The sequence below is a fragment of the Glycine soja genome, chromosome 15 (assembly GCF_004193775.1).
Source record: "Glycine soja cultivar W05 chromosome 15, ASM419377v2, whole genome shotgun sequence".
Classification (NCBI taxonomy): Eukaryota; Viridiplantae; Streptophyta; class Magnoliopsida; order Fabales; family Fabaceae; genus Glycine; species Glycine soja.
In genome coordinates, this window is record NC_041016.1 from 7,155,353 (window position 1) to 7,182,646 (window position 27,294).

General features: G+C 31.4%; 3 protein-coding genes and 1 pseudogene across 13 annotated transcripts; 1 reads left to right on the forward strand and 3 right to left on the reverse strand.

The window, feature by feature from the left end:
• Positions 1-274: 274 nt before the first annotated feature.
• Positions 275-3,068, reverse strand: LOC114387926 (F-box protein At5g46170-like). The gene is made up of 2 exons (XM_028348203.1): positions 1,667-3,068; positions 275-743 (listed from the first exon to the last, which is right to left on the reverse strand). Exon 1 carries the CDS (start codon positions 2,834-2,836, stop codon positions 1,679-1,681), a length of 1,158 nt encoding a protein of 385 aa, XP_028204004.1. The 5' UTR covers positions 2,837-3,068; the 3' UTR covers positions 275-743; positions 1,667-1,678.
• A 7,422-nt stretch (positions 3,069-10,490) lies between these two features.
• On the forward strand, positions 10,491-13,352 carry LOC114388238 (phosphatidylinositol N-acetylglucosaminyltransferase subunit P-like). 11 transcript variants are annotated; one of them, XM_028348620.1, is made up of 7 exons: positions 10,515-10,728; positions 10,811-10,892; positions 11,449-11,492; positions 11,586-11,781; positions 11,985-12,057; positions 12,497-12,615; positions 12,900-13,352. In XM_028348620.1, exons 3-7 carry the CDS (start codon positions 11,451-11,453, stop codon positions 13,022-13,024), a joined length of 555 nt encoding a protein of 184 aa, XP_028204421.1. In that variant the 5' UTR covers positions 10,515-10,728; positions 10,811-10,892; positions 11,449-11,450; the 3' UTR covers positions 13,025-13,352. The 11 variants fall into 11 exon arrangements, with proteins under 11 accessions (XP_028204426.1, XP_028204421.1, XP_028204422.1 ...); XM_028348621.1 differs by having other exon boundaries at positions 10,515-10,657; XM_028348625.1 differs by lacking the exons at positions 10,515-10,728; positions 11,449-11,492 and adding an exon at positions 10,491-10,508.
• A 2,315-nt stretch (positions 13,353-15,667) lies between these two features.
• LOC114387554 lies at positions 15,668-20,270 on the reverse strand (annotated as a pseudogene).
• Positions 20,271-22,829: 2,559 nt separating this feature from the next.
• Positions 22,830-23,758, reverse strand: LOC114386555. Its single transcript, XM_028346582.1, has one exon. The coding sequence runs from the start codon at positions 23,674-23,676 to the stop codon at positions 22,906-22,908; it is 771 nt and encodes a 256-aa protein (XP_028202383.1). The 5' UTR covers positions 23,677-23,758; the 3' UTR covers positions 22,830-22,905.
• Positions 23,759-27,294: the final 3,536 nt, after the last annotated feature.

Consider the following 27,294-nt stretch of genomic DNA (forward strand, 5'->3'; position numbering starts at 1 on the left):
GTTAGTGGGATGCAATAGCTATCTGAACTGTTAACAAATTCAATTAACTTGACTCACTTCAGCAGCCCTAAATCAGGGCATGAGCCGAATATTTGAAGAGTTCAAGTCCGGTTTATTTAATAGACAAGCCAAGATTTTCGGCTCTACCTTAATTCCTTCCTTAGCTTGACTCTAGTTTATTGAACAGTTTGCAAGTTCACCGACAAGTAACTTGCATACCAGTTTGACCAATTTCAGCCCCCACCAACAAAACCTTCAAACGACAAAAAGTAAGTGCAGGAACAGGTATTGCATTTGGTATGATTGACTCATCCAGAAGTTATTTAAAATTACAGAGGCAAAGTACATTGCTCATTTAACTTGAGAAAAATATATCACAAAGGCAAACCAAACTGATACCTAGAATATTCACACGGCGATCTTATAAGGGCAGATGACTACAAACTTAAAGCTCTTACATGATCATTCCTAGTTGCAGGGTGTGCACTCTTACAAGCATTGCCTCAAATTAAAAAAACCCAGCAGATGCATTCAGTTTTCAGTTCAAGCATGATTGGTGAATGATTTGCAGCTCCTTTTAGTAACTACTCAAATGTGGGCCACAGTTTCAGAAGCCGGAAAGAGCAGGATTCCAGCGACCAAGCTGCTTCCACTTCATGTCCGCCCAAAGAAAATTTGAGTTTCCTGATTCCCTTCTATGAAGAACTTAACATTTTCTCCCCTGTAAAATGATTCTGCATTCCCTGAAATTTTCATTTCAAATATATAAGAGTTCTAAACTTTCAAAAAGTAAACAATAATATAACACTAAACTAAAAGAATCTTATTACATAAACAAGGAAACAATCAGAACATTCGAACTAAATTAGTGATCTAGTGAGATCTTGTCCAGTCAAGGGCAAACCAGGGTAAGCTAGCTGGGTAGAAGTACATGGGAAAAGGCATTCTATACATCCTTCATTCCAATGGATCCAAAGCAAGACAGATATATCGTACATGAAACTAAAGTGGAACAATGAAGAGACCTTGAGTTCGAAACTTGCATAAAAGACCAAAACAAAATCAGGACTCATTTGATTCCTTTCCCATCCAAAATCTATCAAGTTATGAGAATTGCTTAAAAAAAAGAGTTAGATGCAGTTTTGTAAGTATTTTTGGAGCTATTCTCGGATTCAAATGAGTTTTACCTCGGAAATCTGCATAATAAAGATTTACATTAAATATTAAACTCCAATTCTGATTCGGATAAGAAAACAACACAATGCACATAAGAAAATGCGTCTAATAGAGTGTTTGGTTCCACATTTCAGATGTGATTTTCATAAGCTAATTGCTATAGCTTCCACATCTCAAATGTAACTCCTTCCTTCTCAACAAGTTTTCAAACACGCTTGTAAGTTTTATCCAACCAAAAAATTAGGAGATGTTTTCTCATCTTCTCCTGTTTTCTTCAAGTGCTCTGTGGAGACAACCTTTTAGAAAACAACAACATCCTCGGAAAAAACAAACACTATCAAATGTGGTCAGAAACCAAACAATTTGTTTAAAAAAAAAAAGAAAAAAAGAAAAGAAAAACAGTAAAAACAAACAAGCCATAGATCCTAAAACCAAGCAAATTCTACAAAATGACATACATTCAAACAACGAGGGTTCAATTCGAATATACCTCAGAAACGCATCAGAATGAGTTCATCTCAAGGCAATAAGTCCTCCTCTTGACAAGCATTGTGGCGGCCGTCCTATACGGCTCCTCAAACGCCGTCGAAACCCACGACAAATCCGACGCCTCCTTCTTGGCCGTGTTGGGGGATTGCTCGCTGGGTCTAATAGCAACAAGCGTGGCACCCTTCAACACAACCCCAGTTGGTAATTCCAGGTGAGGCGCGTACCAGAGCCTCATGTTGAGCGCCGGGACAAGAGTCCTCTTCGACGCCGACGACGCCGATAGCGGCTTCACCCTCAGCTCTTCCAGCTGCTCCCGGTTCATGTAAAGCACCCCCTGGCCATCGGCGTCAGTGAGCAACAAGTTGTCGAGGGTGGCGTGCTCAGAGATTATCGGTTGAAGCAAGTAATGTCTGGCGGAGGCGGCGATGAGGGAGCTTATGGTCCAAACGACGCGCAGTTTGAGGCCGCCGTTGGTGTAGAAGGAGTCAGGGATGCTTCCATTGTCGTCGTTTGCGTTGCAATTGGTGGTGGTGGGGTCGGTTAGGTCTTTAGGGTGGAAAACGGAGGAGGCGCCGAGGATGACGCAATTGTCTAGGGTTGATCCGAAATCGGCGCGCCATTTGAGGAGCACACCGTCTTCGATGCCTAGCTCGCCGCTGGGGAGCTCGATCCGGAGGAGGCGAATCTCGTTGAAGTTCTTGAGGACTTGGGTTGGGGAGTGGTGGGTGACGCCGCCGTCAGAGTCTTCGTCGGAACCGACGGCGAGGGAGGAGGTAGAGGAAGGGGATGTGGCGGCGGTGGCGGTAGCGGCGGCGGAGGAGGAGGGGCGTTTGGGGCCGAGAAACTGGCCGAGGGTTTGAATGGGTTTCACGATTCCGCCGAAGACGAGGCGGAGGAGGTTCCAGAAGGGGCCGCGGGACTTGTCGGAGGCGGCGGAGGAGGAGGAAGAGTCGTCGTCGGAGATGACGCAGTCGACGCGGACGACGACGTTTTCGACCTGCGGGACGAGGGAGTGGAAGCGGCGCGAGACGACGCAGCAGCGGCCTAGGGCTTTGACGTCGCCGATCTTGTTGAAAACCAAAAGGAGGAGCGAGTCCGGTAGCCGGTCGAAGTGGTCGATTTCGGGCTCCGGGAAGATCCGGCACGCTAGATCTGCGCGCTGGGAAGACATTCTAGAGAGAGAGATTAATTGGGCTGGATCTGATCGCAAGGGTTTTTTTCAGGCAGATCTATATGATGAAGGGCTGAAGCATAAACACGGTTTTGGTTTTGTCTTTACATATATGAGAGAGGTTGGAGAAGAGAGAGAGATATTATGTCATGCGCCTCCAGGAAAAAGCTGGATCAGTGCTAGAGCCTCTCATTCTTCCTCTATTGTCCCTATTACATACTTACTCCTCTAATTTCTCTGCAACAAATTACTCCTCAAACATCCCAAATTTTCAAATTTAATGTCAATTTCTCATAAATTAATTATACCATTTAATCTGTGATATTATTTTATTATTAAATTTAAATATTTAAAAATTAATTTAACAATAAAATTTGTAGAATCAATAATATTAAATTATAAAATTTAGAAACTAATTTATTATAAAATTATTCTTTATGCTAATCTATAACACTTTTTTTATATTTGAGACTGAATTTTAAAATTTTAATTTTCAAATATTAATTTATCGGAATTTTACAATTTGATGAACTAAAATAAATATTTATTCTTTTCATTTGTTTACTTCCTCTTCCATTTTCTACCTTCTTTTTTCTTTCTCCTTAGGTCTTTTTTTTCCAGCTTTTTTTTACAATGACGGACTCAACAATAGCATCAAAACTTAAAATTTTATGCATACTACCAAAATTTCCATTACTAATAAGCTGACACTAAATGATGTAAACTATATCAATATAATTATATAATCATATTTCTTTTATTAACTAAAAATCAAATAGAATTACACATGTATCATGTTTAATCACCCTAATTAAATTTTCTATATATATTAATTAAAATACTAATCAAAAGAAGTGTAATTGCACTAAAAATTAAGCATAATTTTTTTTGCATGCATGAGTAATTTTAATATAAACACAAAACTAACACATCACATATTTACATGCATACGCATAATTAAAAAAAATATATATCATAAAAAAACTCTCTCCAATTCTCTGAATCTAAAAATTAATTCCGTTTATCTCGTTCGCATTAACAGCCTCTGAGAAGGTGCCTCAACGGTGCTTTGAACCCTTGCAGGCATGGTGCTGTGTTGGATTCGATTATTATGTCTTGTATGGTTCAGGGGATGACTCATTCATGCTGGTTAATGGTCAATGACGATAATTAGTCGCAGATAGACGAGAGAAAGTTTTTTTATTTTTTGATTGAATTATATAAATATGATGTGTTATGTTTATGACTAACTAAGAATTACAATGTAAGCATTCCCAAAGTTGTTTTTGCTCAATCTTAACAAATCTTAATTTTTTACGCTTAAAAACTTTTGAATGGTTACATGACGAGACAGAACTTTAACTTCCGGTAGAGATGCACTCAGTTGATCAAAGACCACCTACTGGTCTGTTTAAAGCAATTGTGGATGCAGTTGTTAATATTGTAGATCCGAGAGAACCAGATAGAAGGTGAGGGAGTTTTAGAGTGATGGTTGGTGAATAATGCACCTGCTCCTCTTTAAACTAGGGGTGTTTAAATATAAACGAACTCAAAAATTGAAAATTGAATTAAATTAATTTTTTTTATTTACTTTTTAACTAATTGGTTTGGTTTAATTTATTATTTGTAATTTTTAAATTAAACCAAATCCTACTATTTATATTAACATTTGTATTATTTTAATATTATGTATATATTACATGAGTTTTACATTAATTTATAATATTATGGATATGAATGTATCATTTTCTTTTTCAGATAATATTTTTAAAATATATTTGGTTTAAAATAAATGAAAATTTATCATATTGTAAAAAATTTAACATATTAATAAGTTTTATATATTGGTATTACTACTTTTTAATGTAATTTAATTAAAAAATGAAAATATATATATATATATATATATAAATTTTAATAAAATAATATTTTAATAAAAATTATAAAAAATAAATTAAATCAAATTACAAAGTATTAGTTTTATTTGATTCAAATTTTATTTTAAATGAAAATCAATTCAAATCCAACTAGGTATATTTTATAAGTTTAGTTGGAATAACTTTTTCATCAAAAATCAAACTAACCAAACGAGGAACACTCCTACTTTAAACTTTATTTAACATTATGTAACTAATGTTTCCTCCATCATTATTATGGAATTTTTGGAGACGGATCTCCTTCACAGCTCAAGTCTAGCTACAAACAATTGGTCCCAGCTAATGTCTTCAACTCGTTCTTATTCAACACTTATAACTTTAATATTTTCATAATGATAGTAATCTATAAATTAATTTTTACTTAATATATTTTTAGTTACCGAATAATATTTATTTTTAGTCTCTAAACACCAAATGTTGTTTGGTGTGAGTGATTTAATATTTTTATCGCTTAAATAAGAACGTAGGAATGTACACGCATCGATTTGAATTAGATTTAGTTAAATTCATGATTTAATCCAATTAAATTTGAATAAATTAATTGGATAATTTTTTAAGAAAAAATTAAAAATCTAATTTAAACCAACTTATTTGTAAATCATTTGAGTTTGATGAAAATATTTAAATTTATTAAACATTCCATAAACTAACATATCATGTTAAATATGATTTAAAAATTAAAATATAATAAACAAATACCACAATCACTAAAGAAAAAAAAAAAAAACTAAAACTATTAGATTGTAGTTTGAAAATTTTAATGTTCACAAATAATCACATGAACAATATCAATTACAATTTTAACTAAATCTAAAATAATTTAAAATAAATCAAATAATAAAATAGATATTTTATAATTTATTTGAGTTGATTTTGGTTCATTCAAATTTATAGTTAGATTATTTGAGATTGATTTCTTCTATAAATATAGAGTCATATTATTTGAGAACACTAGTGATCTTATCCCATGCAAAAGCCGATTAGTCAGGCTCATGAGTTTAAATACCACTTGAGTATACAAAAAAAAAAAAGTCATTAAAATATATTATCTACCTATTTGAATTCATATCCAAGCAATTTAAATGTGCATCACAAAAGCAACAAATAGTTATTTTTGTCTAAATTTTGATATGATTCGGAAGATTTCAATTCGAAATGTTCAATCAGAGATACATTATGCGTTATTTTTATAAATAAAAAATTAAAATGAGGCCAAATTTTTGTAAATGATAAAAATTACTCCTGACACACATTTTTATAAATAAGGTATTAAAAAGAAACTGTTTGGAAAGACTAAAAATTAATATTTTATACTTTTAAGAATTAAAGATACATTTAATTATTATTTTTTATCTAGTGTTGAGGATAGAAATTTAAGTTTATATACACTGACAATAAATATTTTTCCACTGTGAATCAGTTAGACAAAGTATAGCATTTAAAGTAACAAGTGCTTTGTTATTTTCATTTGTTTTCTCTTATTAGGGAAAATTAAATATTGATATGGTGATCAACAAAATTATATTCTCCTAAAAAAACCATACAACCAATATTACTATAGTAATATTGATCTTTGAGTGAATTTCTAAATAGACGCCATTTAGGCATACAATATCAAAGATCTAGAAATTTTTCACACCAAACTTGCTTCTGAATTTTATACTTGAATAAAATTACTCTTTGGCAAAGACATGGAGTCGTAGGCAGCTAGCTGGGTCAATTTAATCCATTTCTTTGTATGAAACGGTGTCCATGCAAGATACGTTTTGCCGATTTGGATTTGTAACAATGAGCTGGTTTTGAATTCAATTAAAATTAATCTTATGAACGTGGTTCCAATACACCCTGTTATTATCTTATGAATCTGATCCTTTAATTTTGTTTATTCTGTTAGTCTCTCCCACCAACGAATATTAAAAATAGAATTTTTAGAAAGCCGAAACTGTAACTGGATTGATGTATTCGAATCATTTGTGTAAGTTGATTATTATATTATTCGTATCCCTGCTTAAGGCATCCCTACTTTTTTATCATATATAAAACAAAATTAATTAATGCAAGTTATATAAAAAGATGGAAATCAGTGAAAGGATCAAAGGAATTTGTCCAGCTCTAGTAGTGAAATAAAGTTTTTCTTTCTTTTTTTGATAGTAGTGAAATAATTAAAGTTCTGATATAGAAGAATGTTAGTTTTGGCACAAATGGACGAAGATTCAATTAAATAAAAGATTATTCTTTTCAAATGGTATCCGTTGAAAGCTTTTAAGAAATGTTGAGAAATAAATTTTTTTCTAATTTACAGTGAAATACTCTACTTTAAAATTGGTACTGCCTTCGCACTCTTTTTTTTTTTTTTTTTCTTTTACAGTCATATCATAGCATTTCTAATCAGTTCACAATACATGTAGGTAAAAACTGATAAAAATATGGAGTAGCATGTTGCCTTTGCACTCAGTTAAGAATTATTTAATCATGATTTGGGTAAAAACTATTAAAGACAAAGTTTTTTCTCAAATTGTAATTTGAGACTATTATAACGAAATTTCAAATTCACTAAGAGAGATTAGATTAGAGATGTGCCTTATAAAAATTTAGTTCGTATATCAATGAAGTGCTCAGTCCATGCTACCTATAAAACTATATATCTATTAAAAACAAGGTAAACAACAATCATTAAAAACTAAATTGGAACTTTAAAAAAATGCTCATACAACATTATTTTGAAGATTTATATGTTCAAATGTTAGACACTAACAAATTTTTAAAAAATAAATATTAGGTCTACTGTTAAAGAATAAGTTAATGCATTAGAAATAGCATGTTAACCGGAGTATAATGTTAAATACTTTAATAATTCCTCTTAATTAAGTACCCCTTTAAAAAAAATCCTCTTAAGTACCGATCGATAACTAAGAATTAAGAAAAGAAATATGCACACAAGTAAGTTAAAGAAATATTTATGCAATTAATGCCAGATTAATTGATTTGTCTTAGTCTATCTTTAGAGTTGTATTTATGACCTGAACTTCCTATAAGCCTTACAAAATGCATATTTTGTATCCCATTTAGGTATCACAAACCATGTGCACTTAACATTGTTCTCATAATTTAGATTTGGATCCAAGAAATCACTAACTAAACCACGAGACGCGCGCACGATGTGGCATGTGTGCATTCATGACATATGCTTTATGAACACTCTTAAGTTTCACGATGATTGAGATTACTATTTCCGTACTTGTATGAAAGTACAGACAGTAGACACAAAGCATATGTAAGATACAATCCTATTTTAATTTGCCACTATTAGCTTTGGAACTGAAATTAGGGTCAACCCTTTGAGTGTATTCTAGATACAATCCCACATGATTTTAGTTGCATCAATAAATCAAAAGCGTTTGGGCAGCTGTAAGTTTAATTCTTGTCACATGGTTTTTTCATTTTTTTAAAATAATATTAAAAAGAATTTTAACTCTGAAACGCAAGCTAGTCACTCAAAGTGTATAAATATCAATTCCTTTCATATGATTACTTCACTTTTTCAAAAGATCTATGCAAAGTTTTAACACTTTTAAAGTATATATACCTTAGAATTTTGTATTCAAGGGAGCGGCATTGCGGCAAACAAACAAAAATACTTTGGAACGAAAGCTGGTCAAACAATCCTCGATTGGGTCTTCGATATTTGCACTAGAGTGTGTGCTAAGCTTTTTTGTTTTGTTTTGTTTTCTTTTATGGAGGTTGGCCATTTATTAATTGAATTGTTATAGTTAATAAAAAAATATAAATAATCATTTTAACTAGTATTGATCTGTATGGGATAGGTTAAGTTGATATGTTTGAAGTTTATCATTGAAATGATATATCTCATACGAAATAAGTTAATTTAAGGTTGATCGCGATCGAACTTTAATAGAAATTGGTTGCAATAAACTTTTAAGTGGACAAAAGTCACAAATCCTTTGAATTGGGTGACTTCTCCGAGTAGGATGAGGAAATGTATTGAATTATGATTTTAAAATTAGTATATTTTTTTTGTATTTTAAAAGATTACGTAAGACTTTTATGATTTATCAATTTTTTTAAAGAGTTTTATGATAATTTGAATTTTAATGAATTTATATAATAAAAATTAAAAAGATTTAAAAGGATTTTATAAATTTATAATATTTGAAAGAATTTTGTGAATTTTTAAAAAAATATTTAAAATTATAAGAGTTAATACAAAAATAACAAGAAATTATCCTGTTTAGATAAAAAGGGTAAAATCAATATAATTTTTTAAATCTTTTAATAACTAAATTGATTCTAACTTTAGGTTTTTCTATACTAATTTTTCATGCATTAGCATCTTCTTATTTTCACTTTTGGATTTGAACAATAAATTTAAAATTGTACATTGATTTTCTAATTTATTTATTTATAGTTATTATACTGATTTCATGATAAATTCGGTGACACGTGTTAAATGATATGAAATAATAAGCATATATTATAAAAGAGTGATGAAGATGAAAATTTGTAGGTAACTTATTGAGTTATGGAGAGGACAAAATTAAAAATGATAGTAACAAAAACATTACATGGAGTAGGTGATGAACATAATTAGTATAATAGAAACATGCTTAACCTTCACATATAAGATAAACATTACTTTAAAAAGCAAATAGAAAAAGATGAAAAGAGGAGAAATATATTTGACATTTTTTGGTTATAAAAGAATAGGAAAAACATATATGACATACGCATCTTGAAAAATATTAGTCGTTGTTTGGTACCTCCTTCACTTGACTATATCTCATTTTTGTACTGGGTATTAAAGAGAGAAGAGAATATATGTGATAAGAGAAAATAAAATCGGATAAGCCATAGACAAAAAAGAAAACATTATAACAAATTAAATCATAAGGATTTGGGTGGGGATTGTTTGACAAATATTTTACACTAAAAAGTCATATGAAATCCATTTTGAAAAACAATCATCAATTTTTGTATACTTTTGAATATCAAAAGACTTTTTATAAGTTATAAAAAAAAATTTATTGAATACCACTGAATTTCGTTGCCTTCCTTAAAAAATCCTAAAAGTATTAATTGAATACCACAATATTTATTTATTTGTATTATTTAAAATCTTAATTGAATACCACAACATTTAACTTGCTGAAAATAATAGTTAATCTTTAAAAAAGATAAAAGAGTATTTTTTTTCTAACACGGTTTATTTTATATCTAAGATTTAATCAAAATTTAAACTCTAGACTACTTGATTAAAAAATATAGGACCCTACAACTTGTGCCAATGTTTGTTGGTTTTATTTTTGAATAATGATAGGAAAACTTTGCTCCAAGAGCTGTGATTTAATTATGCATGACAGGTGTGATTTAGTTTTTATTACTATTATTACTTAGTTGATATGTTTTTTTACTACAATTATTAATTATTAATTTTTTTATCATATATTATTTTTTATTTATTTTATTATATTATATGTTATGATTTAAATATTTTTTTTAATAGTATTATAATTATTTAGTTTTCTATTAATGGTTCACAGATTTTTTCTACTGTACAGCAGTTGACAGATAACAAGTTAAAAACCCACAAAGAAACGTTGGAATTGGGGCCCAAGGCCCAACATATTAGAAAAGAGAAAAACAAATCCTAAAAGGCTAAAACCAAAGACCCGACCCATCTAACCAGGTTCTCAGTTGGCTCTAGCCGCCACAACGCGGTTTATGTTCTGCTGCTTTCACTCTTCTGTTCAAACTTCGAAATCCAAGTCGCAGTTGCGAAACCGCAACACAAACTGCGATAGCGCCGCCCCGCACCGGGGCGATAGCGGACGCGACGGCCGCTCCTTCAATCCTCCCCGCAGCAGAGGTCATTGTCGCGGCAAGGGGCCGCTCCGCTCCGGCGCGATACTTAGATTTGCATTAGCATCAAATGAATGCGTACAGGAGTGATTTACATATTGCATATTTAACCTACTTTTCTGTGTATTCAACTAATAATCATTGTCACATTTCATTGCAGGAATTTTGGGCCAGGGTTGGTAGTCCTAGCAGGACTGTCTACAGCATAAGCTTTTGTCCGAAGCCTTTTCGTGTTAATTTTGGTTGGTTGTTGATTAAATTGTCCTGGCTCCATATGTATCTCATGAAATTTTCTGATGATTTTTTTCTGCTCGCTAATATCATCCGTTCTTGACCTTGTTATTGATTATTTTTTTCCGGGTTTGTTCTTTTACATTGTTGTCTTGCTTGCTTAACAATTTGCACGTGTAATGTGTTGTTGAGTTTCTGGTTTAGGTGTTTAACATGTTAACATAGATAAGCTGGGGCAATAGGGGGCTGTACAGGATTCAAGCTTTGAATCTGATATGTTCCCTCAGCAACTTTAGGTAGTGAATATGAGCGTCTGGAATTATATCCAGCGAGGTCCCAGCAAGCTTAGAAATAGACTATACACCTTATTAGGACCTTCCATCCACTTACTACAACAATATGCAACACTATATGCACTAATTACTTAAGACTAAAGCCATGAAAATAAGTATTGCCAGCAATGTGTGTTTTAAAGATAGCTATAAGTTGATCCTTAATGCTCTTGCTGCCATTTTTTTAATATGCTGGGATTATTTTTCTTATTGTTAATACTGATTTTCTGTACAGTGATGTATGCACTCATTTCTATGTCTAAGAGTGTGTCGGGGAATGTAGGTATCGTGTTATGGTTGAATTTGATGTTTAAAACAAACAGAATTTGCATCATTCTTGAGCATTTGTTAAGAGGTTAACTGTAATTGAAGGGATGTGACATGGAAAGTCCCCACTCTCAGAACAGTCCAAGAAGAACCCTCAGTCTGTCGAAAAAGCGGAGGGCAACTGCGTCCTGTTTTGACCCTGATGAGATAAGCTCTGGCTTCGGATTGTCTGGTGATCATGGCCCTAAGCCTTCTGAAGTTTATGGTTTTGTAGGTTCTATTACTACTGTTGTTGCTACAGGTCTTCTTCCCTCCTATCCTGCTCTTCATAATTTTAACTCTTTCTGTCTAACCTCCTGATAAATGAATGACTTTCAATGTGCAATATTATATTTGATGATCATATGGGATTTGTGACTTTTAGTTACCCACCAAGTTTGATGTGATATGCTCATATTCGATTTGTGACTCTTATTAAATTTTCGTTTTGTCCTTTGTGAATAGTTATTTTCTTGGTATGGGCATATGTTCCAGAATCATGGCTACAATCTGTTGGCATCTCTTACTATCCTAGCAGGTTAGACAGCTCCACTCCTGTTTTTATTTGAAGCTTTGGCATGTATCAAAAGTAATTATTTGAGTGCACTTAACAAGTTGAGGAAACTCTTGAAGTCTGAAGTAAGAAATTCTGGAGTGTTAATTTTAAGGTTTACGAATGTAAATTCAGTTAAGGTGCATGAAACAAGTGTATTGGGCTTGCCAATTTAGCTGTTAAGTGAAGTAGGGCTTTTGGGGAAGGGATTGAGCGTAGTAGGCTCAACTTCTTCCTTCAGAGACCTTAATAACGAAAAATATATGAAAAAGGAATTTGAAGCCGGGTATATAAAAAATGTAAAAATTTCGTATTAGCCTTTTGCTTTCCAGATGTTGGACTGGGGAATGCAGCTCTCATAGTCATAGATGATTGATTCAATTGTTTGTGATAAAATGTTAATAAACAACTTTTGGGTTTTCAGATATTGGGCTCTAGCAGTACCAACTTATGTAATGGTGACCATTGTATTGATGCTGGGATTCTACATTGGCCTTAATTTCATTTCAACACCTTCCCCTGCATCTTTAAACACAGTTTTTGGTGAGTTTGATGCCAAATTTTTTAGTGACACAGGTGTGATTAATTTTGATTGCTATATTACTGTCTAAGCTTTTTGCACATGAGAATATTTTAGACTGTTTATTTTTCTGCCCAAAACATTTTATGACTCAAGTCCTTTTCGTATGAGTATGGTCATTTTGGCAATGGAGAATTTCATTTGGATTTTTCTTTTCTCGAGGCCATGCTGTCAGTTAGGATTCAAAATTCAGTGCTTGCTTTTGTTGAAGTTTTCTGATAACTGATATTGACATCTCTTTGATCAGATGAATTCAGTAGGGATCCTTTGAGTCTCGAGTGTACCCTAGAAGATGAGAAACCCATCGAGCCCATTTCAGATATTGGTATTGACAGAATCAATGATATTATGTTCAAAAATAATGCAGCCTAACAATTAAACACATCTCCAGTGATTGGTGGGAGTCGCTGCCAAACAAGTGCTGCTAATTTGGGTTCTTGTACGAGAGGTTATAGCTATTGGACGTGAAATTGATTTAGTTGATTTTGTGAAAGAATGATTTGATTCCATCTTACTGTATAATTTCTTTTTAATGTCAATTTTTCGCTCCGGCTTTTTAGTGCTTATGTCTGCTTATTTCAGTAAACTTTGAACCTTGCTTAGTATTCACATAAGGATAAATTTTCCTTTTATATACTTCCGGATGAATGAATTGTCAGGCCACGGTCATAATTATTTATTGAGTCTTGGAATAATGGAATATGTTCATTGTGCTTTCCGGATAATAGGAATTATCATGCTATACATTATACAATCACTATTTTAACAATAATAAACACAATACCGATAGTAAACCTAGTTTTGTATTAAATTAGATTAAATTGTAAGGCAAAGAACATGCAATTATGTAAAACAAAACTTAAGAGGCATAGATAATGAATTGAATTTCCGTTCCGTGCTTATCATGTACTCCAAGAAAGAAAACATAAATTGGAAAGAAATTCATCTTCAAGTTCTTACTTATTTCAACAAGATAAATATAAATTTTTATAAGTATTTATAAGTTCAAAGACTTTTCCCTGGACTAGAATATCACCCCTTTCTCTTAAAATTTATATACTTGAAAAGGCACAATAGGATATGTATGCATTTGTCAAGTAATTAGAAATTATTTTTATAATAATTTTTAAGATAATTATTATAAAATTTAATAAAGTTATCATAGATGTTAATTTATAATTTATATGATTGTATAATTTTTTTTAAGTGCATGTATTAGTTATTCATAGAAAGATGCTTTCATATTTAATTAAAAGTGGAGAAAAAGATGATGAGTGATGCATTTGGCCTTTTTATGTGTTTATCACATGGTATTGACAGTATATATAGCAATACTTAGAAGGTTATCACTTGATTTTGTTAAGTTTTTCCATCTTGTGCTACTGTGTATCTAAAGAGAGGTTTTCTATCAATCACTTCCTCCGTTGGCCCTAGAGGTGACCACTTACTGGGCTTTTCATTGAAAACCATATATAAATACCAGGGAAAGAAAGCTCAAGAAGTTATTGCCAAAGTAATCATTAGTGCAGTATAATGGTGGAGGTTGGAGTGGTGTGGAGCAGCCTCTGGAGTCTGGCCATCAATGCAGACCTGTAGCTGAGTTTGTCATGTAGCAGGGATTGTGGCTTCTAATTGCAGCCACTATGGTTGACAGGGAAATTCCCTTCTTTACCCCTGTTTTTGTGTGAGGCTGAAACTACTTTTTGGGACATAGGCGTTGGGCACTAGATTCAGTGTTTCTCTATCTCTAGGATGAACACAAGAAATACCGAAGAGCAGCACACCTGTTTCCACCAAATTGTAATTTCCAATATTATTATCTAAAGAGACCCTTACTGATTATTTCTTTGTTTTCACCTTTTGAATGATTAGCTACAAACTTTAAATGAAGTTATATTAATATATTGTATTTTCTGTCAGGTTATCAAGGAAGAAGAAGGTTTTCGGGTAGTGCGGTGAGTCGAACATCGACAAGCAAGGCAACATCATTCTCCAGGACGACGCCGTCGAACAGAGGTGCCTCGCTCTTATCCTCTTGTCACGTCGATTGCTCTATCCTAGCTACCTAGCTAGTTAGTTAGGGTTTCTTTAATGCTGGCTTTTAATCAAATTACACTGCTTGCTTCTATATGTTTTTCTTGCTCCTCCGAATTCAGATGCTCAAATGAAATTGGATCTATCGGTTCCATGTGAGTAATGAGCAAGTAGAATTCTAATTTCTAGTAGCTAATAAACACAAGGTTAGTCATTTTACGCTGGATTAATCAATTTAAAAATTCATTTTTATATTGAGTCTACTTAGCTCTTGAACTGCCAACTTCACAACAAGTGTATTACAAGGACTTGATATGGTATGGATTCTAGTGTTTTCTTCAAGACATCAATGCAGCACTTTTTGAATTTGATGAATATCAGGCTGTTACTTCACCTTTTTTTTCATATGCTAGTCCTCAAATACTAAATAGAAGGATACTTTAAAAAAAAAACCCACGTTATTGTTATTTTTTTGCTTAATAACCCGGTTGCTTTAGTGATATACTTATTTTTTTTTTGTTATTAGGTGAAATTAAATGCTGATTTGCTGAATGATTTGGCTCACTTTATCACATTTAAATTTAAATACACAACACATTTAGTTTAATAATTCTGTATGTAAATGACGTCTTGCCTTTGTTGTCTTTTTTATTATTCCCTTCTCAGAAAATAAGCATTGTTGTGAAAAGCAAGTTACAAGTTTTTGGCAGAATTTACACATTTATAGAAAGTTTCTTTTAACTGTACAAATTAGGATATTCCTTTCATCTTTAGACTGGATATGTTATTTTGGATCAGCTTGTTTAAATTTATTATTTGAAATAAATGTTTATTTTAATAAAAATAAATAGCTTACTGTTTTTAATTATGTTTGTTTAAATTATTTATACTTAAAAAATAATTTTTTGTTTAGTTTAAGAAATAAATTTTATCTACTTCTTAAACAAATATTTATATAAAAAATACTTATTTTAAATTTGTTTTTTTAAAATTTAAACAAATTCATTCCATCTACAACTTGAATGTAAAGATGATGTTCAAAGTTTGAGTTTATGAATGTAACAAGAACAATCAAAACCTATTACTATAAGGTGTTCCGTGGACAATGAGGTATGGTACAGTTCTGACAACTGTGTCGATGGGAATTGCAAAGTTAACACCTGATGATATTCCAGTACCTGAAATGCATCAATGAGAGAAAAAAACATTATTGAAAGTTAATAATCCAGTAGTCCAAATTATTCTAATCTAGCTTTGATAATGCCGGTGAAAGTAAGAACAGTAATGACTCTTTGATACACAAGTAACACAACGTAAATTGAGCCGATGCACACAAGGAATAGAAGGGAAAAAAATAATTGTCATAATTGATCAGTGATTACCCCTTTAGAAAATAACGAAAAAAGTAAAGGTTATGATGAATCTGTGAGTTGGTGATCTTACTCAACACCCTTTCCTATGGAGGGAAGATACTATATGGTGAAAAGGTCATCTCAATTTTCTAGACTTAAATTGTGTTGCCGCTTCTTGTGTCCCACTATCTTTAGAATAAATATGATGTACAGCCGAGTTTTGCAACATAAATGATGCAGAGGAAGTAACAGTAAGACAGAATTTCCTGACTAAATTGGATTATAAGTACGAATCTCTTATTCCGTCTAATAGAATATGTTATGGAAGTGTATTCATAAAAATAAAAGAGGAATGCCATCTTATTACCTTTCTTAGTGAAGGTAGCTGTGTTTACTGCAACAACATGGCCATACGAGTCAATCAATGGTCCACCTGAATTTCTTGTTCACATTCGTGCACATATAAAATCATATATCTACACAATCTTGTGAGAATGCAAGTTAGGAAAATATTAAAATGCAAAATCATTTTGAGATTGCTAAGAGATGTAAACAAACAATATTATCTCAAAATTGGCACTTCAGTATAAAGCAAAGTCATCATTTATATACAACATTTTGACATGGAAACATGATTAGATCTACTGATTTCTCTTAACTAAAGTGTTCTAACCAAGATTATTTTCAAGACAAATATATCTTCCCCCCATTTAGGTAAAATGAAGTGACTCTGCCAGGTTTGATCTCAATAGGCAGTATATTTGCCAATAATGATGCAGGCATGCAGCCATCTATACTAGATGTAGAGATAATTGGCATTGTGGATGTCCATGTCATATTTTTGCCAACATGCTATATTTTCTCGTGTAGATTTCTAAAATTAACCAAGAACCATTGGGTAATAAAATCAATTTTGTTGCAGCTGCTATGGTAGCTCTAAAATGAATTTAGCTTAACTGGTGAAATCACATCAACAGCAGATAATACATGGACAAACAATATTTTAACAATCATGATGAGAGGGTTTGAAATGTTAATATTACCCAGTCTACATTAATTCTCAAGAAGTTGGAGTACAGGGGAAAAAGTAGAAGTGATCATTTTTTACTAATGTGGGATGAGTCAGAGGGTACAGACTATGGTTTCCCCACATTAATATAGTTCCTTAGTTTTTTCTAAAGGAGGACCAAATATTTAGGGTTGAACTCCTAACATAATGAACCTCAAGAGTATAGCTTACCTGCATTAATTGCTGCATCAGTTTGAATAGCTCCTCTAATGGCCCCTCCATTTGGTGAAGGTATCTCGCGGCCTAAACCACTGACCACCTGCATAATTTACATCAGACAATACAGAATGATCACATTATACGTTTTTGGAGCATCAGGAATTAATATTGGGACTTGAACCTAGGGCATGCACCCAAATCCCCACTTAATCCAATATTTGACCTAAGTTAAGGTGGCTAATAATGGTTACATGTTGATTGCCCGTCAATTAGGCATTATTCTGAAGAATCCAAAGGATTTTGTTCTATCTAGGAAGTTACAGCTCAACATGGCAAAATCTTTAAATAGGACAGCACATAATAATTTCTTGAAATTTCATCTACAAGTTTTCATCCTTCTATAACTATTTTGCATGATTGGATAGAGTTCATAGCAGATTCAGGGTTTTCTCATCAAATCCTACTGCTAGACACAAATTGTTAAAAATTACCCCTGTTGTGAGAGTGTTCTCGTATCCATAAGGATTCCCAATGGCAAAGCAACTCTGGCCAACACGTAAATTGTTAGACTGACCAAGAACAACGGGTTTTACTTCATATCCATCAACATCAACCTGCAAATAGAACACGTGTTATGCATTTCTGACAGTGGCCTATAGCTAAAAAAAAGCAGAAGTTAAATGTAACATAGATTACCTTATTATTAGTTTAATTAGGTAGAAAAAAGAAGAGAAATGGAAATCTATCAATCTATCTATCTATAAGATATAAAGTGCGGGCCGTGGAGCTGCCATGTCGTTCCTGTCTGTTCAACTCCTTTGAGCACATAACCAACCTTTCATTATTGTTCATTGTCTTCCTTTATTTTTGTTGCTTTGGTTACTTAGGATGAACATGATTTAATCCTTACCAACCTTATCAATTACTCGAATAAGTATAGCCATTTAATCCTCAAGTTTCGTTTTCATGTCTTCTCAACTTTCTTTCTAATCTTTTTTTTTTTTTTTGTGAAACCATTTACACTTGACATTTCAGTTTGATGAACATAAATTTGCTAAATAATTTTTAGAACCTTAGAAGGTAATATTGATGCCTACAATAATGTTTGCTATACAATGTCAACATGCTCAAAACAACTTGGGATTGGAAGATTTAGGCTTTCAAATTATGTGTCTCATGTGACCTTGTAATTACAATAGGAGAAATGCTAGCAATACACTTTAACTCACTCTTTTTGAACACATTCTTTTATATTAGTTGAAATTTATTAGAAATAAAAAAAATTGTGGATCCTATATCTTATTTAATAAACCTCTCATTTTCAATAAATTTTAACCATTAGTAGAGAGTGTGTCAGAAATATTGTGTTGAAGAGTATATTGCTAGAACTCCTTTTAAGATAATTATGTGCTTAGGCAACTTGCCAAACTTGACTACAAACGGCACTATGGTGGACAACAGTTTTAAAAAAAATGCTGGTGTTTAAGTACCAAATGGAGGATATGTCATGATAATGGATTGAAAGAGGCAATGGGGAGAATGTGTTTATGAGCGAGAGCATAGAGAAGAACCCGCAGAAGTGGCAAAGAAACCATATTGTTAAAACATATATGTCTTAACATATGTTTTAACAAAGAAGGACAAAGAGGATTGGAATGTGTACCTTCAGAACATATGTCTTAACATATGTTCTGAAAAGGAATAAAACGAAGAACAAATAAGAGGATTGGAATGTGTACCTTCAGAACAGCTAGATCATACGCTGGATCAAACCCAATTATCGTCCCTTCCCTGTCAAAGCTATTCCCTTTGGCATCAACTAGGAACACCTGTAGACAGTAGTATGAACGCCCAATACTATTACTACCCACATAAATGCTAGTAAAACTAAATGATGGAAAATATGAGAAAACATAATCATATTTCTCCCATCTAAAATATTATAAGGATTAAGGAGTTTAATGGAATTAGCAGCATAAGGGAAAACCTTACAACGTTGTAAACCACGTGTATCAGTTGCCAGTTTAGCAACAACATGGTAATTGGTAACCTGTCCACCAGCAAAAACACATGACTTCTATGAACAATTGATAACCTGTGCAATCAAAGACAATATCTATAGCATGCGAGAGTCTACAATTCCTTATTAAGATACCATGTCAAACTATCATAAAAGTGTTACTCACTGTCCAATTATTTTGATAATGATAAAAGGAATTTCAAACTCAATGAAACAGTTTTCCATATTTCAATCTTCATTGAATTGAAAACACCATTGTGACATCTTGCAACTTGCAAGTAATAATTTGTCCTGTAGCTAACTATCTTCGTAAATTTAAAACAAAAAATGCTCCACCAGTCAACAGTAAAATGAGATAAAGAACTAGAATAAAATCCAAGTGGGGCGAACAAATTCCCCATTCTGATATTGGCTTTTCTTACTATGTGATCAAATTTATCCCAAATGAAGCCCGAACCAGTGCCTTCCACTTTGGCATCTTCATCCTCATTTAACATGACTCCCTTAGAAGAAGACTTGGGAACTTTAGCCAATTCAAGGTCTTTAATGAAACAACCGACAGTGAAGTATCCTGTGATAATCCAAAGTTCAATAAAAGAAAGAAAAAAGAATCACCATTTGATATTGTTATACTGAACAAATATAACATGGGCATTGAACCAAAGTGTGTTAGTATGTAACCTGAAAGAGTTGCACAAGGTGGTCTTCTTGTTGCTGAAGCTCATCATAATTTGGCAGCTGCTGTGCAAGTGTGAGTGGTGTTGAATAGAGAAGAACGAGGCTGGAACCAAAGATTGTGGCTCGACACGTAGTAACAGAGGGAAAGCTCTTTGTTGAGGAAGGAGTAGTTAGCATTGGAAGAGGGAAGAGGTTGTTTTGGAGAGAAAACAGTGCCATGTCTCAGATACACGAGATAAGACCATTCCTTCCTTCGGATTTCTCGATCCAATTCCCAGCTACTTTTCTTTTCAGTTGTCTTTTTCTTTTTTTAAAAGCTAAGATCATAAGACATGAACTCATGAGATTAACTCTTCAAGTCGTAAAGGTTATTAAAGTAAATTTTATATTTTTATCGCTTTTAATAAAGTTTTTTTTATATGGATGATCAAAATAATCGAATTATTTTCATATGTCAATGCTCCATTTTATCTCTTTATATTTGTAACTGATAACAAAAGAAACAAGATATTCACATAAATTATGTATATAAATTGGAAATCAGTACAATCTTTTGTTATAATTTTTTTAAGAGAAAAGCTCAAATAAGTTTTTTTTTTCATTATAAGATAGGTCTTTTTTAGTACTTTAAAAGTTCTAATTTTTTTATTATTTTAGTCCTTTAAAGATATTTTTTTAGTAACATAATTATTATGCAAATTAGTATTTCCACCTTGTAGTTTTTAAATTGGTTGAAGAACGTAAGAGCTAAGAATATTAAGTTCAGAACTTATATTAGTGTAAATACTAGCTTACACAAGTGAAAATATTGAATTACAGAGGTTGCTAATTTTTTAATCAGATCTATGGATTATTTTTCATTTTTAAATAGGCGTTTGAATTATTTTTTTGATAAGATCCGTGAATAATTGTACAAGTGTTGGAACTAATTAAAAAATAAATACAAGAACCAATTAAAAGAGAAAAAAAATCCAGAAATTTAACTAAAAATATGATAAAACTTTATAGAGCCACAAAATAATTAATTAAACCTAAAAATAAGTATATTAAAAATCAGGTTACTAACATTTCTCTGGCATCTTTACCGCAAGTGCTTCAGGTTTTGTATATGTGGTAGACACATGTGTTAGTGAACCCCACAACTTGATGGCATCTAATTCCTGCAAGAATTCATTCATTTGTTTGTCTAACAATGAAGCTAGGGGGTTGGTAAACGGTTGGTCATAATGGATTGATTGAGTCACTAAAATATATATATATATATATATATATGATAATGAATCAAATTATATGAATGTAATTTTAATAATTATTATATTATTTTGATAATTTGATATAAAATGTAATTTTTATTGATTAAATTCTTGAATTATTTTGATATATTATCAAGATCGTATGAGTCAAATTTTGTTAAAATTGAATACCAACAGAGAGATAATCAAATGATTCATATTTTAATATATTTTGAAATGTTTATATTATGTCTATTTTAATATATATGGAAGAGGTAACAAATGATTTTAAATTAATATGAAATTTTGCATATGTGATCAATGTGAAAAAGACTTTCGATCCAATATGAGTTTTAAAAAAATATTATCTAGTTAAAAATTATAAAATAATGTAATAGCTGTCAAAGTTATATTAGTATAATTTAATTTCTCTTTGCATTGTATTTAATATTATAATTACAATAAAAGGGGTATGAAAACTGCGGTTAAAAGTATATTTAATTTTGAGAAATATAAGAAAAAATAAATTATTGAGAAAAAAGCATTCCATAAAATTAATTTATCTATATAATTTTTTTTTATTAAGGATATGCATTTTTTTTTCATAGTGTTGATTCCTTTTCCCAAATTTGTTTCCCATGATAAGTTTTTATATTACTTGAGATTATTAAAAATTATAAACAGTATTTTATATGAATATAATATATATATATATATATATATATATATATATATATATATATATATATATATATATATATATATATATATATATATATATATATATATATATATATATATATATATAAACAAGTATAAAATACGAAATGCCGCTCCTCGTAATCCATTTCAATAATCAAGAATATACATACAAAATTATAATCTTAATCATATTGCACAAAATTTGTCATTTATGAATAAAGAAAAATGAACATTTATAATGAAAAGGAAAGTTAGTAAATTAGTCAATTAAAAAGAAAGGCTGGCACGATCATTAATCAAGTTCGACCCTAACATGATTTACATCAACTCATCACCTATTGAGTCAAATCAAAATAGCCTGAAAAAGCCGGGTCAATATTTTTTTAAACTTGTTTAGCCTAGCGAACTGTTTCAGCTGGATTAATTAGCTTGCAAGACAGTAATAAACTTTTTTAAATGCCAATATATACATTAACAAGTCCTAATTAAAGCCGTCTCACAGTGTACATAGTACATACATACTAATCTTAAATCTTAATTGTTGGTTCAACCGTTGCTTTCAGCTTTTACACGAATGCACAATAAAGATGCTCACCAATACATATTAAGGCCCACAATACTTCAATCAATAATAATTTCTGAATACGGTATATTGCTGATTTGGCACAATTCCAAGAACAAGTATCGATCTGTGTGGTTACAATTTGATTGCTGTAAATAGAAGTTTATCAGTTTAATTCTCTATTTCTCTACTAATAACTTTTTTAGGCTATATCTAATACGAAAAATGATAAAAAGAATGGTGATGGGAAGAAATTAAAGGCGCACACACTCCAAAGTAAATAGACAATAGGAACATGGAACATAGCATAAGAGAAAAGATAAGACTATAATTAATTAGCTATTCAACATATAAAACAAGTATAGAAGATACAAGGCAAAATTTTTGGAATATTATATATAGTCTATAGATTCTAACACTTGGTAGACCTTCTAATTTTGACACATTAATTTCTAGTTGCCTGAGATCTAAATTTCTGAATAAACTCCTCTATCCTCCTATTAAGATCCTCATTTGACATCGTAGAAAACTCATTTTCTTCTTCAACAACATTTGCATCTACCTTGATCATAGTCTCTGATCTTTGCACCTTGTTCACCCTCTCCTCATTCACCACATACTTGACTCTATTGGGTCTATCAGATTTACTTCGCGGGTAAATTCTGGCAGGCACTGCTTTGATCTCCTCAATTTTTTCACTGCCATCATCTACTTGCAAGTGAAGTGTTGGCTTTTTCACATTGGAGCACTCACTAGGTTTCTTAGGTTGATTGAGTACTGTCACAATTTCAAGTACACGTTCTGGGATATCTTGATCAGAGATAGTTTCTTTCTTTTTCTCTAACAGCTCACAACCTAGCTCTTGTTTGGGATTAATGCATTGTTTATCAACTTGTTCATAATATTTGGGCACGTATGATGAGGGAACATAGTTTCTTGCTTGACTGTGTTGAACATACTCTTCATAGAGGTTTTGTTTCTTTTTGGATGAAGAGAATGCTCCATAGTCAGCAGCAATGATGAGAATGAGGGTGTTGGACATGAAAAACCAAAAGATGTTGTTTTTGAGGAGAGAATAGGGAGATAGGTTGAAGGTGTAGAATACACATATGTAGATGAAAAGGGAGAAAATAGAGGCAAAGAAGGATAGACTTTTGGCTTTAGGGGTATAATCTTTTGGTTTGTAATCTTCCTCTAGATATAGTGGTTTGGCCATGCAGGAAGCTAGGGAAGTGACAATAGTGTGTGAAGTTTGTGCGGAGGCTTATTTTAGAGTGTTTATAAATTGAGGAGTTCAAATGAGAAGTGAGAAGTGTAGAGCTTTTATATATATAATGTTTGTTAAGTATCAAATGATTGACCCCCTACAAATACATATATACCCTCCTCTCGATCATTTGAATGATGATCCAATAAAATATTGAACAAAAATGTGCCAGCTAATTTGGTGAATAATTTAACCTATGATGTGTTTGAGTTGAATATTGGCTTCACCTGTATTTGTTGACAACATGATAAACATGAATTATCTTAATGATCTTAGTTCTGTTAAGTAGACAAATATACGTACGCACTAAATTCACGGAGATGAATGTGATTATTCAGCTATATTTAAATATAAAAACTTAATGTATTCACAGGGAAGAAAAATTATAGGTACAATTGGCATGATATCTATAGAGTAGATACGAATATCTGAGTTTAACTATCATAATGGCTGATGTACCTTTTGGCCTCTAGTTTTAGGTATTTCGGCTCAGTTTTCTCTCAATTATTATACATGATAGCTATGCAAACTAAAAATTATTATGCATGAAAATGAAAAAAAATTGGATACGAGGGGAAGTCAAAATATCGTAACGTCATGCATGATAAGTTAGCATTGATTGTTCAAACGCATAGCAAAGTGTCCGCAAATCAAGTGTTCATATTCAGAGATTATTAGGTTCATTGATAAATAATTAATTTAATAATTCCTCAAACACATTCAGTAAAGCCGAAAAGTTATTTTTTTAAGTTGAGATTAAGTTGCTTGTTTCATTACTGTTGTACGTGGTCTTTATTTGCCTTAAAAACAAACAAACATGGTCTTTATTTATTCCCTTTGACCCTTTCCGAGCATTAGAATAAACAGAAGCCTTTATGATGAGGATGCACTATATATAGAAGTATATAGCTTGAGGAATTCTCTAGAATGTATACATGGAAAGATATATATTGATGAGCGTATATATTTGTATTTCATTATATAATTCTTTCATATCGATCATATCTATTATGGAATTCTTTTGATATTTGTTTTCTATTTAAATTTACATTAAAATTTATAATATGACGACTTTCGTGTGTAGACATGTATGCAAATCTACAGATTGAGCAAGATGCATGAAAGACAATTTTTTTAAAAAGATTTTGCGTTTCCATCTTAAAAAAATTATTAGAAAGATCGATCTCATGTAGCCATCTCTTGGCACACCTTGTGTTAAGTTTTTTGTTACAATTAATTATCAATGATAATCTTTTTTGTCTATTAAAAACATCTAAAAAAATTATTTAAATTTTTTTCGATCTCCTTAGCATTTCCATGGCGGATGCTTCCATAGTTGTTTGGATATTTTTTTGAATTAAAAAATTAAAATTTAATATGATTTAATTAGAAAATAACTATCCATTACAACCCAATTTAATTTCTGTTCAAAAATATAGAAATAATTGCTAAAGATATTCCCGTTAATTGTAGTTGTAAGTTAGTAACTAGCCGTGATGAAAGTGCAACTAACATACGATTGAACCAAATGTTGGAACGTGTGTAAATTTAATAACCCACATAGACACTTGTGCGATGAAACGAAATTTTAAGATTCCTATGAATGATGAATAAGATGACTAGTTATAGACGCTGTCTAGGTAGGTGTATCTTTATCCGCAGGATTGTTGAATTATGACAAATAAACAAAAACCAAAAGCCAAGCAATCATTTACCAAAGAGTCTGCGTAACTCTTGCTGATCTTGGGCAATATAATGGTTTTTGTGGGTCCTTTCCAACAACTATTTTCGTTTGTATAAGATTCAAAGCTTAACACATGTAGCATGAAACCTTAAAATGACCTACAAGTGGCAAACCCTCCTTGAGCAGCCACTAGGGTTTGGGTTCCAATTGACTTGGTCATTTACCGTGCATGGCAAACACCTTTACTTTGCTTGATGATCGAGTTTAAATATAGTTACATCCAACACCAAGATGGTGACATTAGATTGTGTGGCACGCATATTTTTATTAAAATTTTATTCCAAAAACCATTGGAAAATAAAGGTTCATCAATTTATAGCTCATGCATGTGTTTAATGTTTTTTACACTTCTGCTTCGGTGCTGCTTTTGAAAATCACTACCGGATCTTTTGGACTGATCAATGATAAACTTGGTTGTCTTGTTGATTTATTTACAATAATATAATGTTAGGGAACAATAATTCGTGGTATACAACACTGGAAAAAAGCGTTGTCATCATTTTCGAATTGGTAAATTAATTATCTCTTTCTTGCGTGATCAAATAATCTAAAAGATTGTGCATTCATTATAAAAGGATGTTTTTAATAGAATTTTGTAGTAACTAGAGGAACACACCAACAACTGGGGGATAAAGATGGGTTTGGTCTGCTTCATTGATGTTTAGTCTATTATATCACTGAAATCTGGGAGGCCACATGATTTTGGGTTTGCCTCTATATATGATGGACTTCTGCTCAAGTTCATCAGCATATATTTTTAAAATTAAAGAATATTAAAATCATATTAAAAATGAAATTGATTAGATTTGATTCACAAATAAATTGTTGTACGTGTTTAAAATTTAATTAAAAATCATTTAAAAAAAATTATTTTTTCTCTCTAAAAGCTAACGAATTGTGACAAAAGAGAAAGCTAGCTAGCAAATTTGAAGGTTCCATGTTGGCTATGCTCAAAACTAAATTCATTTTATTTTATAAGACATCGATCAAAGGTTTTGAAAGAACAGGGATGACTATATATTTCATTTACTAAATTTATCAATAATGGGTGGAGAGAGTTTTTACTCGTTAACATTATGTTTGGATATATATATATATTCTATTCGAATCCCCCCTCTCATTTTAGCTTGAAACATATATTATGATGAACAATAATTGACATAAGTGTTAATGGTGTGTATTTTTTAATCAAGTGATTTAAGATTTAAATTTTAATTTTGAATATAAAATAAATTATGTTAGAAGGAGAAATTTTATCTTGTGTGTGCTCATGATTTTTAACAGAAATTCATCACTATTTTTAACAATAAATATTTCATATTTTGTACCGATGTTAGGATGAGAAAAATAATTTATAATGGATGTGTCTGAGTAATTAGCATAGAAGTTTGCACTATATCCACTTTATCCTATGCCTTGATAAATATATATATATATATATATATATATATATATATATATATATATATATATATATATATATATATTGTAATTATATTAAAAAAATATTGAAATATTTTTTTGAACTATGATGTTATAATATTAATATTTTTTATTGATTTTTATAGCTATTTTTAGTATTAAAATAACATTCTTATTTCACTAATTTATAAAAAAAACAAAAAAAACGAATATTTTATTTAACAAAAATATGAGTATAATAGGTTTGGAGTTTAGTACTTAAGTACTCGACTAATTAAAGTTACCAAACTAAAGTTACTATTTCCACGAGTATAGGTATGAATATTTTCTGGAAGTATGACTAAGCGCATGTGCGGATTGTACAATTTTTTTTTACTAAGATGAAGAGACCCTAATGGTCA

Bases quoted from the DNA above. Each gene is read 5' to 3' on its own strand.
- LOC114387926 (XM_028348203.1), bottom strand. From the start codon at position 2,836: ATGTCTTCCCAGCGCGCAGATCTAGCGTGCCGGATCTTCCCGGAGCCC.
- LOC114386555 (XM_028346582.1), bottom strand. From the start codon at position 23,676: ATGGCCAAACCACTATATCTAGAGGAAGATTACAAACCAAAAGATTAT.
- LOC114388238 (XM_028348616.1), top strand. From the start codon at position 10,721: ATGAATGCGTACAGGAGTGATTTACATATTGCATATTTAACCTACTTT. The intron at 10,893-11,448 runs GTTGGTTGTTGA...TTTTCTGTACAG, and splicing joins GCCTTTTCGTGTTAATTTTG to TGATGTATGCACTCATTTCT. The intron at 12,058-12,496 runs GTTAGACAGCTC...TTGGGTTTTCAG, and splicing joins ATCTCTTACTATCCTAGCAG to ATATTGGGCTCTAGCAGTAC.